Source organism: Neophocaena asiaeorientalis, unplaced genomic scaffold (genome assembly GCF_003031525.2).
Source record: "Neophocaena asiaeorientalis asiaeorientalis breed wild unplaced genomic scaffold, Neophocaena_asiaeorientalis_V1.1 scaffold594, whole genome shotgun sequence".
NCBI lineage: Eukaryota > Metazoa > Chordata > Mammalia > Artiodactyla > Phocoenidae > Neophocaena > Neophocaena asiaeorientalis.
Genome location: NW_020175066.1, coordinates 1,168,998 through 1,183,859, shown reverse-complemented (window position 1 = coordinate 1,183,859; position 14,862 = coordinate 1,168,998). Strand labels below are relative to the sequence as shown.

At 40.3% G+C, this 14,862-nt stretch overlaps 1 protein-coding gene and 1 non-coding gene across 2 annotated transcripts in view; both read left to right on the top strand.

Moving 5' to 3' along the window:
* Positions 1 to 2,574, top strand: part of RPS3A (ribosomal protein S3A) — a 6,148-nt gene extending 3,574 nt beyond the window's left edge. Inside the window, exons 4-6 of the mRNA XM_024764064.1 lie at positions 1,163 to 1,371; positions 1,906 to 2,015; positions 2,202 to 2,574. Of these exons, the coding sequence (XP_024619832.1) occupies positions 1,163 to 1,371; positions 1,906 to 2,015; positions 2,202 to 2,323 (441 nt within the window). The 3' untranslated portion in view covers positions 2,324 to 2,574. The remainder of the gene's footprint in view (positions 1 to 1,162; positions 1,372 to 1,905; positions 2,016 to 2,201) is intronic.
* Positions 1,634 to 1,705, top strand: LOC112412388 (small nucleolar RNA SNORD73). Its single transcript, XR_003005792.1, has one exon. It is a non-coding gene; the product is annotated as a small nucleolar RNA SNORD73 (small nucleolar RNA).
* Positions 2,575 to 14,862: the final 12,288 nt, after the last annotated feature.

Sequence of the window (14,862 nt, the reverse complement as noted above, 5' to 3'; positions counted from 1 at the left end):
TTTTTCTGTGGTACGCGGGCCTCACTGTTGTGGCCTCTCCCGTTGTGGAGCACAGGCTCCGGACGCGCAGGCTCAGCGGCCATGGCTCACAGGCCCAGCCGCTCCGTGGCATGTGGGATCTTCCTGGACTGGGGCACGAACCCGTGTCCCCTGCATTGGCAGGTGGACTCTCAACCACTGCGCCACCAGGGAAGCCCTAGTTTTTGTTTTTTGAATTTAGGTAGTAGTAAGACTAATGATGGATTTTTAAAAATTATAGTCATGAAATTGAATATTTAATCTTCAGTGTGGCTTTAGTTTGGAACATAAAGGACATTTTAAAATATATGTATTTAGTGTTATTACAAAATTTCAACTATTCAGAACACATTTTTTTAAATGGAATAGGTTTAGATGTTGGTATTGTAGAGTCCCTTCAAACCTATTTTTCTCTTCCTTGCAGAGTTAAAGAATTGATTGGGGGAGGAGCAGGTTGTTAAAGGCTGGCATGTGTCTGTAAAAGGGATGTATATGTGAAAGGGGGTGTTGCTGTGGGGAGATAGTGATAATGAGAGAAGTTACCTAGAGGGGAGGGGTGAAGACAGCTGAGAGGACTCCGTACTTATTTAATTAGATATGGAGGATAGTAAGAATTTGGGGTAATTGTTGGTAAGTTCACTTCAAGGAGGTTAACTCTGTAAATTAGTCATTTATATTATAGTTAATATTGTGTAATGACTACTTGGCCTCCACTTAAATTTTTTTTAAAAAGATTATTATTTTTGACTGTGTTGGGTCTTCATTGCTGCATGCGGGCTTTCTCTAGTTGCGGTGAGAGGGGGCTACTCTTAGGTGTGGTGCGCGGGCTTCTCATTGCGGTGGCTTCTCTTGTGGAGCACGGGCTCTAGGTGCGCAGGCTTCAGTAGTTGTGGCATGTGGGCTCTAGAATGTGGCCTCAGTTGTGCCTCGCAGGCTCTACAGCGCAGGCTCAGTAGTTGTGCACGGGCTTAGTTGCTCCGCGGCACGTGGGATCTTCCCAGACCAGGGCTTGAACCTGTGTCCCCTGAATTGGCAGGCGGATTCTTAACCACTGCGCCACCAGGGAAGCCCCACTTTTCTTTAAATTAGATTTGAGAGGTAAAAATAGATAACATTAAAACCTGGCGCATCTTTTTTTCACTAGACCATGATTGAAGCTCACGTTGATGTCAAGACTACCGATGGTTATTTGCTTCGTCTCTTCTGTGTGGGTTTTACTAAAAAACGTAACAATCAGATTCGGAAGACCTCTTATGCCCAGCACCAGCAGGTCCGCCAGATCCGTAAGAAGATGATGGAAATCATGACCCGAGAGGTGCAGACAAATGACTTGAAAGAGGTGGTCAATAAATTGTAAGTATTTTCCCTCACAGCACAACCCTCAGATGAGACAAAGTGGGGTCAGACCTATGTTTAAATTCTATCTGTGAAACCGTCTATCTGCACCTCTTGAAATGAAAGCATATTAAGTGTTCAGTAAATGTTATTTGTTGGTTTATTTATCCTTTTTTTGGATGAAGCTCTCTCCTGGCAGTGAGACTTGAAGCCCAGGACTTGCCTTTGCCTTAGAAAAGGCATTGAATAGATAAACCCTTCACAATCAGTAACGTATGGGAATAAGTGATGAGAAAATGTTTCGGTCCCAGATGATGTCCGATGATAAAACTGTTAACATTTTTCTGATGTTCCCATGCAGTTGGCTAAGAGGGGTATATGAAGAAGGCATAAGGCTTGGACTCAGAAGGCTCAAGTGCTAATTTTGCTAGTAACTAGCTGTATAATTCAGATCATTTAACCTTCACCTATGAAGGGGCAATAACAGAATGAGGATTACTGTGGATTAAATGAAGTGTAGGTTTATTCTAATTTATCACTACTGGTTTGCAGGATTCCAGACAGCATTGGAAAAGACATCGAAAAGGCCTGCCAATCTATTTATCCACTCCATGATGTCTTTGTTAGAAAAGTAAAAATGCTGAAGAAGCCCAAGTTTGAATGTAAGTGAGAAACCACAGGATTCCTGAAAGAAAAAATTGTGTGGACAAATACATTGTTTGGTGGTTTTATGTTGTTGTTTTGAGGCCAGATGATGGCACTTTTTTTTGTCTTGCCTACATAGTATTGAACATAACTGTTTTAAGATACGGTACACTATAACTAACAAAATTTCTTCTTCCTTTTAGTGGGAAAACTCATGGAGCTACATGGTGAAGGTAGTAGTTCTGGAAAAGCTACTGGGGACGAGACAGGTGCTAAAGTTGAACGAGCTGATGGATATGAGCCACCAGTCCAGGAATCTGTTTAAAAATCAGACTTTTAATGGTGACAAATAAAAGACCTCATTTGTGATATTTAATTTCTGATCACTCTTTTAAAATAATCTGACAATAGTCAGGTGTTCTGATTTGATAGTAATGCGGTGAATTTTTCTGACCTTTTGTGTGGATTTTATTCACTGCTCTTAGTTACTAAGCTGAGAAAGGGTAGTGATCTGTTTTCAACTGGAATGGTTTGGATGTGTTAGAGATGGTGAATAAAAGGAAACACATGGGTTAAGTGTGTTTTTTTTTGGCTGCGTTGGGTCTTCGTTGCTGCGCGTGGGCTTTTCTGTGGTTGCAGCGAGTGGGGGCTACTCTTCGTTGCAGTGCATGGGTTTCTCATTGCAGTGGCTTCTCTTGTGGAGCATGGACTCCAGGGTGCGGGCTTCAGTAGTTGTGGCGCATGGGCTTAGTTGCTCCACGGCATGTGGGATCTTCCCGGACCAGAGCTTGAACCTGTGTCCCCTGCATTGGCAGGCAGATTCTTAACCACTGCGCCACCAGGGAAGCCCTGAGTTAAGTTTTTAAGGTGGTTCTCACATCATCTAGAAGGTTTGTTAAAACATTGCAGGGCCCTGCCCCTGGAGTTTCTGACTTAGTAGTTTTAGGGTGAGCTCTGAAATTTTGCATTTTTAACAAATTTTCAGGTGATGCTGGTGGTCAGGGACCATGCTTTGTGAACCACTGTGCTAGACTGATAGCATAGTAGAAAACAGAAGAGCTCATTGGCATTTGGGTTTTTGGGGTTTTTTTGCGGGGGGGAGGTTTTTAAAAATCTAAATGCTCTCTTTTCTCTAGCAGTAAATGCCCCACTGTATCACTTAATGGTCAAGCTGAAGTTGGGTAGAGAGATAGAGAAATTGGTTATTGGTCTCCTATTAAGTGGGCATTTAATGCTGCCCACTATCCAGTATTTCCTCCTAGTCGGTCACCCATTCTGTTCTATACCTCTCTTCCCAAACCTCCAACTTTCTCATTCTCAGTTCAGCTGATGACCTTGCTTCTTGAGAACGGATGACAAGAGAACCTCATCAATGGCTGTTTTTTCTACCCTGCCATCTGTGCTTGTGTTTCTCACTTTTTCTGCCTTCCCTCTTGTAACTGGGTGAATTATGCAAGGACAAGCATCATATTCCACCTTCTCTTGCCTAGTCAAGTTCTTGGCTCCACCAATTGTCACCTTTATCAATATTCCTTCTACAAGTTCTATCAGCATACAGAAATCCTCTGCCCTTCCAGATATCCCCCTATTCAAATCCCTTATAGCAAAGTTCAAAACAGTTAACCATATTTCTTGTATTTAATTTTACTTTTCTTGAATCTGCTGCAACCAGTCTAAGGAAACTGTTGCCGTCAAGATTACCAGATGTCATTGCTAAGTCCAGTGGTTCATTCTTGGCTTTCATTTTACTTGGTCTCTATTAGTGACATGACAGTCGATTTTCCCTGTGTTTCTTAACTGTCTTCTGGAATTGCACCTCGGTTTTTCCTCCCATGTTGCTGGCTACTCTCCTTTGCTAGTTTGTTTCAGGCCTTAGTGTTGGAGAGCCTTAGGGCTTAGTCCCTGGACGTTTGCCAATACTCTTTCTAGGTATTCTTAATCTCTTGGTTTTAAATAAGCTGTCAGATTTTTACTTCTAATCTGTACCTTTCTTTGAACTCCAGGTTTGCCTGTCCAACTCCCTACTTGATATCTTCATTGGATGTCAGTGAGGCATTTAACATGTTTGAAATGGTGTTCCTGAGCTCAACAATTTTACCCACCCTTCTGTTTTAGACCAGAGTCCTCTGTGGTCATCCTTGACCATTCACAGTTCATTCAAAATATATCTGAAAACTAACCAGTTCTTACTACCTCTGTTGCTATCACTTTGGAGCAAGTTATTACCAACCTGGATTTTTATTGCTTGCCTGGTCTCCCTGTGTCATCATGTCCCTGTCTGTCCCCCTGCCCACACACTTTGTGGAAGTTTAGATGGTCAGTTCCCCCAAAAGGTCTCCTGTGATCTTGCCTCTGACCTGTCTCTTACTACCACTTCCCTTACTCTTCTAGCCAGGCTGTCCTGGACAAGCTAGGAACATTCTTACTGTAGGGCTCTGGCACTTGTTTTTCCTGTGCTTGGAATACTCTTCACTTAGATGGCCACAGTGCTTGCTCTTTTACCTCTTAAGTCAGACCCTGCTGATCGGTTCATTTTATTAAAAACCCTGTCCTTCAGTCCTTGTTTTCCCTATTATTTTTTTTCCTGCAGTTTCACTTGTGGCTACTAGAAAAATTCCATGTGGAGAGGTTTTTTCTTTTATTTTTTGGTCCAGCTCATTGATGACAGGGGCTTCCTTTTCAGGGTAGAAAGAAATTGGGTCAATAGCGTGGTTGTTGAGGGTGGGGACCAGGAATTGAGTTACATAAGTGGTGGTTTTCTTGATGGGGGACATCATTTAGTCAGATGATGCTGCGAGTCAAGCTCCCATCTGCTACATCTCTGAATAGGGCTTGTCATGGTTCTCTTTTAGAAGGGTTCATTTGAAAATGCTTCCAAAAAGAATGTTTCCTTTTTTAAAAATGGTTTGGCTTGTTTGATGATTGATATAATCAAGTTACTTTCTTATAGGCCAACTTGAAGGAGTTTTAACATCCATCTAATAAAAAATATTATAAGAGGTAATTCTTAAGTTTCCCATTTAATATCTTACATACTTAATACATAGATATTAACTGGTGGCTTTTATCTACTTGATTGTTTCCACCCAGAACAATTTATCTTGGTCTTTCACAGGAAAATTTCTGTAACCAGGGATACAAATTTTGAGTCTTTTGAAAATGTTATTGAAGACCTTTATGTTAAGGTATGACTGAAATAGGTAGCAAAACTAACACTTGATTTGAAATTGGCTTTTGCTTCTTTAATGTGTACATTTCAGCAGCACCACTAATTTGAGAGTGCTCATGTGGGGAGAAGAGATACTAGGGGGAGTATCCTAGATTATTAGGGTGAGCCTAATGTAATTATACAAGTTCTTAAATGTGGAAGTGTGAGGCCGAAGAGGAGGTTGGGATAATGCGATGTGAAGACTGCCTGATGTTGCTGGCTTTGAGGTTGGAGAAAGGGCCAGGGGCCAAGGGAAGTGAGTGGCCTCTTAAAGCTGGAAAATGCAAAGAAGTTCTCAGTGACAAGTTGACTGATAGAATGTCCCATCATTATCCCACATTGCATGCGTAAGTCTCAAAATAACACCACCACCAATATAATTACTGAGAACAGTTTTAAAACTTTTTGGCATATGGCCCACTACATTTTTACAGTATTGTGTTAACACTGCTTGAGCACATGGCCAGAACTTACATTCTCCTTCTTAGCCCTTGTGTAGTCTCAGTGCTACAAGTATATGTTCTTAATGCCCACTTGCAGTCCTTAAGTTCTGTGCTCTAGTTTTTTTGGTTGAAGCTTGTTCTCTGGTTGATTGCTCAGGAAGTTCATTTTCTGAGTTCTTGTATGTTGAATACAGTTGGTTATTTGCTTTATATCTGAAAGTCACTTTTATTGGATCTAAAATCCTCAGTTCGCTCTTTGAGCACCTTAAGTATACCACTCCTATTTCCTTCTGGCAATAAAGAATTGCTAATGGAAGTCTGAGGATAATTAATTTTCCTTCCCTTACAAGTCACTTTCTGGTTTTGGCTAAAAGCCCAAAGAATATTTTCTTTCTTTAAAATCGAGTAATTTTATAAAATGGGTTTTGGTAATAGTCTGATTGAATAGTCTCAGGTATGCAGTACAGGCATACCTTGGAGATACTGTGGGTTTGGTTCCAGACCACCTCAATAAAGTGAGTATCACAGCAGAGTGAGTTTTGGGGATTTTTTTGGTTTCCCAGTGCATATAAGAGTTGTGTTTACCCTATACTGTGGTCCATTAAGTGTGCAATAGCATTGTCTTAAAATGTATATAACTTTAAAACACTTTATTGCTAAAAAATGCTAACCATCATATGAATCTTCAGTGAATCATCTTTTTGCTGGCAGAGGGTTTGAAATATTGCAAGAATTGCCAAAATGTGACCCAGACAGGAAATGAGCAAATGCTGTTGGAAAAATGACACCAGTAGAACTGCTTGATGCAAAGCGTAGTCAAACCAAGGAATGTGTGTACACTCTTTATGTATAGTTTCAAAAAAAACTATTTTTGGGGGGGATAAAATTTTCCTAAATTACAGTTTTTGTTATTTGTTCTGTTTACTTGACTTTTTTTTTTTTTTTTAATTATTTTTGGCTGAGTTGGGTCTTCATTGCTGCCTGCAGGCTTTCTCTAATTGCGGCCAGGGGGGGCTATTCTTTGTTGCGGTGCACGGGCTTCTTATTGCGGTGGCTTCTCTTGTTGCGGAGCACGGGCTCTAGGCGCTCGGACTTCAGTAGTTGTGGTTCATGGGCTCTAGAGCGCAGGCTCAGTAGTTGTGGCTCACGGGCTCTAGAGCGCAGGCTCAGTAGTTGTGGCTCATGGGCTTAATTGCTCTGCAGCATGTAGGATCTTCCCGACCAGGGATCAAGCCCACGTCCCCTGCATTGGGAGGTGGACTGTCAACCACTGCGCCACCAGGGAAGTCCCTCTTGACTTGTTTTTAACAGGACCTTTGCCTATAATCTGGCAGCTGCTGTAGTCCCTAACCATCCATGGTGATAAACTCCTTGGGATGTATCTCTGTAAGACACGTTGGCCAGTTACTGCTCATGGAATAAATTTGGCCAGTTTCTGTTTTGGAATGGCTTGCAAAACTAAGAATGGCCTTTCAATTTTTATATGGCTGAAAAAAGTTAAAATATTTCACTACATGTGAAGATTGTATGAAATTCACATTCCAGTATCCACAAGTAAAGTTTTATTGGAAGACAGCCACATTCATTCATCTTCATGTGTTGTCAGTTGCTGCTTTTTGCACTACAGTGGCAGAGTTGAGTAGTTGTGACAGACCATATGTGGTACCCTCATCACTTTGCACTACACTGCAAATCGCAGTGACTTAACTCCACGTTTTGAGTGCCACGTCTATGACCTGTGTAAGAAAATATCCTCAAAGATGTAATACATAAAATCTCATTACACATAAGCATTAACAGGTGAATCAGTTTTTTCTTGCATGTACAGATGAATCTTTAAAAAATAGCACTTCAAATAAATTAAAAGGGACAACCACCAAGTGTTCAAATTGTGAAGAAATAGTTGAAAACCTAGACTCCAAGCTGCCAGGTGAATTGATTTAATGATGGAGGCTCACTAACTTTGAGCCCTAATTAGGTGAAATGTTATACTCCTCCCCAAAAGAAAGGTCTGTATTACAGAAAAAAATTTACTCAATAATCATCTTGACTTTTTTTTTTTTTTTTAATTATTTTTGGCTGAGTTGGGTCTTCATTGCTGCCTGCAGGCTTTCTCTAATTGCGGCCAGGGGGGGCTATTCTTTGTTGCGGTGCACGGGCTTCTTATTGCGGTGGCTTCTCTTGTTGCGGAGCACGGGCTCTAGGCGCTCGGACTTCAGTAGTTGTGGTTCATGGGCTCTAGAGCGCAGGCTCAGTAGTTGTGGCTCACGGGCTCTAGAGCGCAGGCTCAGTAGTTGTGGCTCATGGGCTTAATTGCTCTGCAGCATGTAGGATCTTCCCGACCAGGGATCAAGCCCACGTCCCCTGCATTGGGAGGTGGACTGTCAACCACTGCGCCACCAGGGAAGTCCCTCTTGACTTGTTTTTAACAGGACCTTTGCCTATAATCTGGCAGCTGCTGTAGTCCCTAACCATCCATGGTGATAAACTCCTTGGGATGTATCTCTGTAAGACACGTTGGCCAGTTACTGCTCATGGAATAAATTTGGCCAGTTTCTGTTTTGGAATGGCTTGCAAAACTAAGAATGGCCTTTCAATTTTTATATGGCTGAAAAAAGTTAAAATATTTCACTACATGTGAAGATTGTATGAAATTCACATTCCAGTATCCACAAGTAAAGTTTTATTGGAAGACAGCCACATTCATTCATCTTCATGTGTTGTCAGTTGCTGCTTTTTGCACTACAGTGGCAGAGTTGAGTAGTTGTGACAGACCATATGTGGTACCCTCATCACTTTGCACTACACTGCAAATCGCAGTGACTTAACTCCACGTTTTGAGTGCCACGTCTATGACCTGTGTAAGAAAATATCCTCAAAGATGTAATACATAAAATCTCATTACACATAAGCATTAACAGGTGAATCAGTTTTTTCTTGCATGTACAGATGAATCTTTAAAAAATAGCACTTCAAATAAATTAAAAGGGACAACCACCAAGTGTTCAAATTGTGAAGAAATAGTTGAAAACCTAGACTCCAAGCTGCCAGGTGAATTGATTTAATGATGGAGGCTCACTAACTTTGAGCCCTAATTAGGTGAAATGTTATACTCCTCCCCAAAAGAAAGGTCTGTATTACAGAAAAAAATTTACTCAATAATCATCATAGTTTGACTTCATCATAGAGATTTGTTTCCTCTCTTTATGCTTACGTAATATCCTCAATTTTGCCTCTTGGCCGTTTACAGAAAAAGCTTACTGGCACATGCTGTAAATAAGGAAATAAAGCATTCAAATCCCATGGATAGGGTTTCAGCAAAACTCACAATGAAGAAAAAGTTATTTTATTTATAAAATAAATATTTTATGAGTATTTATGTATGTGTGAGGTTCTCTGGGCCAGTCCAGTGTACTATTACACTTCCACTGCTAAACGTGAGATTGACTGAACGGAGGCCTGACTCCTTGTTGGATGCTTTGGGTATTGGAGACCTTCCTGGTCAAGTAAAAATAGTGTTTTCTGGAATGCGCCAGCCTCAGAAACTCTTGGAAAACTGTCTCCCACCCCATTACCTGAAGCATAGCTGCTGCCTCAAAGGGACCCTCACTTCACAGAGACCCTTAAGAACCTGGACCTGAATCACCTGTGGCTCAGCTAAGTTAAAAGCTAATGGTATCCACTGTGCTGCTGTGGCTGTCCAACCTCAACGCCAGCTATGCAGAGCTAAAGTGAATGTGGTTGGTCACTGCTCAGTGAGCTGAACTCCGGTGTGTTCTCGTAGATCTGGTCATGAACAGTCACCTTTGCTGACTCTTGGGCCTGCCACTTCCAAGACTATTCAGGCAGATTAAAACACCCCTTTTAGAGGCCGTATGTTGTGGGAACAAATTGTGGCTGCTGGTTGGACCATCTGGGTCACTCATGTAGATGCCTGTGGTAAAGGCCAGTTCTCTGATATGACCTAGTAAAATCAAGGTGCTGATCAAGCCTGCACCACCCAGACTGCCCTCACACATGGCTACATGTCCACCATCATGGGCTGTGCACACAGTAAAGAACTCTTCCTCATGCATGGCAGACTTGTAACTCCTGCCAAAAGTCAGCCCATTTGTCTTGAGGTAGTTGAGGCCATATCACATAGACTGAGTACTGATGGACTAACTACACCGGTCCTTTGGTCACCTTTCAGGGTGGCTGATGGTGCCTCAGCACTGTTGACACACTTTTAGGTTACAATGTTGCTGTCCCAGTCGGATCAACTGACTTTGGCCACACAACTGCAGCCCTTCAAGCTATTATGTCATATGTGTCATGTTCTTAGTTTTCTGGACCACTTGCAATCTAGCAATGCAGCACTTCTTGTTACAAAGGCCACCTGGCAATGAGCCCACAGGGTATTTGATGGCTACTTCACAGCTGCCTACCATCCACGGATATCTAGCACTCTTGAGCTTTAAAAAGGTTTCTGACTCTGTCACCCTCACCTCCTGTACTACATACCTTACTGGGTCACAGAATATGGCAATCCCCAAAAAAGGATCATCTCATCTTGGCTGCCTCCAGGATGATAATCAGGACAGAAGGTCTAGGTCAAAGTAGGGATAACTGGAGAAAATATGAAATTATAGGTACAGATTTTGTGGCAGTGGAGGGAAGACAACCATGGCACCTGGGAAGAAAACAACTTAGATCCCAGGGAAGGGGAACAATTAATGGCACTCTTTCACCCCTAGGTCATCAGTTCTCAACCTTGGGCCTATTGGTATTTTAGGCTGGATAATTCGTAGTTGTGAGGGACTGTCCTGTGCATTTTGGGACATTTCGCAGTATCACTGGCCTCTACCCACTAGATGCCAGTAGCACCTTTCCCCAAGTTGTGACAAATGTTTTCAGACATTGCCAAATGTCCCCCATGGGGCAAAATTTCCCCCAGTTGAGAACCACTACTTTTCATCTAAAACTGCTACCTGAATCAAGTGGCAGTTGCAGCTAAACAGTCTGACTTGCTACTGACTTGTCATTTCTGTCCATGTGCTATGTAAACAGGAAAATTCATATAGACATGGCTGGTCCTGAACTATTCTGCTGTGCCTGGTGCCATCAACGGCAGCTTCCAAATGCAAATGAGTACAAATGTACAAACAGAACAACACAATCTTGATTCAGTCTGGCTGATCACATGCTTTTTTAAAACAACTGAAATATAGTTGATATGCTAGTTTCAGGAGCATTACATAGTGATTTGACATTTGCATATATTATGAAACAATCACCACAGTAAGTTACTAAACTATTCCAAAAGTTATTACAATATTGACCATATTCCTTATGCTGTATATTATATCCTCATGGCTTACTTTATAACTGGAGGTTTGTACCCCTTAGTCCCCTTCACCTATTCTGCTCCCCACTCCCCAGCAACCACAGAAAACTAGTTTGTTCTCTGTATCTAAGTCTTTTTGTTGTTTGTTTCTTAGATTACACTTACAAGTGAGATCATATATTTATCTGTCTGACTTATTTCACTTAGCATAATACCCTCCAAATCCATCCATGTTGTCACAAATAGCAAGATTTTTTTGATGTCTAAGTAATATTCCATTGTATGTATATACCACATCTTTATCCATTCACCTGTTGTAAACATGCAGTGAACACTGGTGCACATATCTTTTCAAATTAGTAAATACCCAGAAGTGAAATTGCTGGATCGTATGCTAGTTCTGTCTTCAGTTTTTTGAGGAAACTTCATACTGTTTTCATAGTCACCGCACCAATTGACAATCCCACCAGCAATGCATAAGGGTTTCTTTTTCTCCATATCCCAGATACTTGTTATTTGTTGTCTTTTTTGATGATAGCCATTCTGACAGGTGTGAAGTGTGGTTTTTTTTTTTTTTGTGGTATGCGGGCCTCTCACTGTTGTGGCCCCTCCCCGTTGCGGAGCACAGGCTCCGGATGTGCAGGCTCAGCGGCCATGACTCATGGGCCTAGCCGCTCCGCGGCATGTGGGATCTTCCCGGACCGGGGCACGAACCCGTGTCCCCTGCATCGGCAGGCGGACTCTCAACCACTGCGCCACCAGGGAAGCCCTGAAGTGTGGTTTTGATATGCATTTCCCTGACAGTGATGTTAAGCATTTTTTCATGTGTCTGTTGGCCATCTGTATGTCTTCTTTGGAAAAATGTCTATTCAGATCCTCTGCCCATTTAAAAATTGGCTTTTTCTTTTTTTTTTTTAAATGTTGAGTTGTATGAGTTCTGGGTATATTTTGGATATTAACCCCTTATTGAATATATTATTTGCAAATGTACTTTCCCATTCAGTAGGCTGGCTTTTTGTTTTGTTGATGACTTCCTCTGCTGTGCAAAAGCTTTTTAGTTTGATGTTGTCCCATTTGTTTATTTTGGCCTTCATTTCCCTTGCCTGAGAAGATAATACAAAAAAATATTGCTAAGACCAGTGTCAAAGAGCATACTGCCTATGTTTTCTTCTAAGAGGAGTTTTGTGGTTTCAGGTCTTATATTTAGGTCCTTAATCCATTTTGAATTTATTTTTGTATATGATGTGAGGAAGTAGTCCAGTTTGGTTCTTTTGTATGCAGCTGTCCAGTTTTCCTGACACTATTATTGAAGAGGCTGTCTTTTCCCTATTGTATATTTTTGCCTCCTTTGTCATAGACTAATTGCCCATTTAAGTGTGGGTTTATTTCTGGGCTCTCTATTCTGTTCCATTGATCTATGTGTCTGTTTTTGTGCCAGTACCATACTGTTTTAATGACTGTAGCTTTGTAATTAGTTTGAAACCAGGGAGTGTGATACCTCCAGCTTTGTCCTTTCTCTAGATTGCTTTGACTATTCAGGGTCTTTTGTGTTTCTATACAGATTTTAGAATTATTTGTTCTAGCTCTGTGAAAAATGCCTTTGGTATTTTGATAGGGATTGCACTGAATCTGTAGATTGTCTTGGGTTGTATGGTCATTTTAACAATATGAATTCTTCCAATCCATGAGCATGGTGTACCTTTCAATTTGTTTGTGTTGTCATTTTCTTTCATCAGTGTCTTATAGTTTATAAACTATAGTTTATAGTTTTATAAGTCTTTTACTTCTTTGGTTAGATTTATTCCTAGGTAATTTATTTCTTTTGATGTAATTGTAAATGGGATTGTTTTCTTAATTTCTCTTTCTGGTAGTTCATTCTTCATGTATAGAAATGCAACAGATTTCTGTATATTAATTTTGTATCTTGCAGCTTTACTGAATTTATTAGTTCTAACACATTTTTGGTTGCATCTTTATGATTTTCCATATAGAATCATGTCACCTGCAAACAGTTTTACTTTTTCCTTTCTAAGTTGGATTTTTATTTCTTTTCTTTTTTTTTTTTTTGGTCTGATTGCTGTGGCTGGGATTTTCAATACTATGTTGAATAAAAGTGGTGAGAGTGGGCTTCCTTGTCTTGTTCCTGATCTTAGAGGAAATGCTTTCAGTTTTTCACCTTTGAGTATGATGTTGGCTGTCAGTTTGTCATAGATGGCCTATATTATGTTGGGGTACATTCCCTCTATACCCACTTTGTGGATAGTGTTTATCATAAATGAATGTTGAGTTTTGTTAAAAGCTTTTCCTGCATCTATTGAGATTATCATGATTTTTCTTCAATTTGTTAATGTGTATCACATTGACTGATCTGTGGGATAAATCCCACTTGATCATGGTAAATGATCCTTTTAATGTGTTGTTAAATTTGGTTTGCTAATCTTTTGTTGAGGATTTTTCCATCTATGATATTGGCCTGTAATTTTCTTTTTTTGTGTGTCTTTGGTTTTGGTATCCAGGTGGTGCTGGCCTCATAGAATGAGTTCAGAACCATTCTTTCCTCTTCAACTTTTTGGAATACTTTGAGAAGGTTAGGCGTTAACTCTTCTTTAAATGTTTGGTAGAATTAACCTGTAAAGCCATCTGGTCCTGGACTTGTTTTGTTGGGAGTTTTTTTTTTTAATTACTGATTCAATTTCATTACTGGTAATTGGTCTGTTCATAGTTTCTATTTCTTCCTGATTCATTCTTGGGAGGTTGTATGTTTCTAGGAATTTATCCATTTCTTCTAGGTTGTCCATTTTAGTGGCATGTAATTGATGTAGTAGTATCTTATGATCCTTTGTATTTCTGTTCTCTTCAAAGAATCAGCACTTAGTTTTATTGTTTTTTTAACTCTCTATTTCATTTGCTTCCACTCTTGCCTTGATGAATTCTTTCCTTCCATTAACTTTTGGGTTTTTTTGTTCTTCTTTTCCTAGTTCCTTTAGGTATAAGGTTAGGTTGTTTATTTGAGATTTTTCTTGTTTCCTATGGTAGGCTTGTATTGCTATAAATATCTCTTAGAACTGATTTTGCTGCATCCCATAGGTCTTGGATTGTGTTTCCATTTTTATTTGTCTCCAGGTATTTTTTTATTTCCTCTTTGATTTCTTCAGTTGTTTAGTAGTATGTTGTTTAGTCTGCACGTGTTTGTGGTTTTTTGCAGTTTTTTTCTTGCAGTTGATTTCTAGTTTCATACCTTTGTGGTCAGAAAAGGTGCTTGGTATTATTTCAGTTTTCTTAAATTTATTGAGACTTGTTTTGTGGCCTATCCTGGAGAATATTCCATGTCAGGTGAAGAGAATTCTATTTTTGGATGAAATGTTTTGTAGATATCTATTAATTCCATCTGGTCTTATGTGTTATTTAAGGTCAGTGTTGCCTTTATTGATTTTCTGTCTGGATGATCTTCCCATTGATATAAGTGGGTATTAAAGTCCCCTACTATTATTGTATTACTGTCAGTTTCTCCCTGTATGTTAATATTTGTTTTATGTATTTAGGTGTTCCTAAATGTTGGATGCATATATATTTACAATTGTTATATTTTCTTGTTGGACTGACCCCTTTATCATTACATACTGCCCTTCGTCTCTTGTTACAGTCTTTGTTTTGAAGTCTATTTTGTCTGATGTAAGTATTGCTCCCCCAGCTTTCTTTTCCTTTTCATTTGCACAGAATCTTTTTCATCCCTTCACTTTCAGTCTGTGTGTCTTTAGACATGAAGTGAGTCTGTTTTTTTGGCTGTGCCACGCAGTATGCAGGATCTTAGTCCCCTGACCAGGGATCAAACCTGTGCCCCCTGCAGTGGAAGTGCAGAGTCCTAAGCAGGGAAGTCCCTGGAGTCT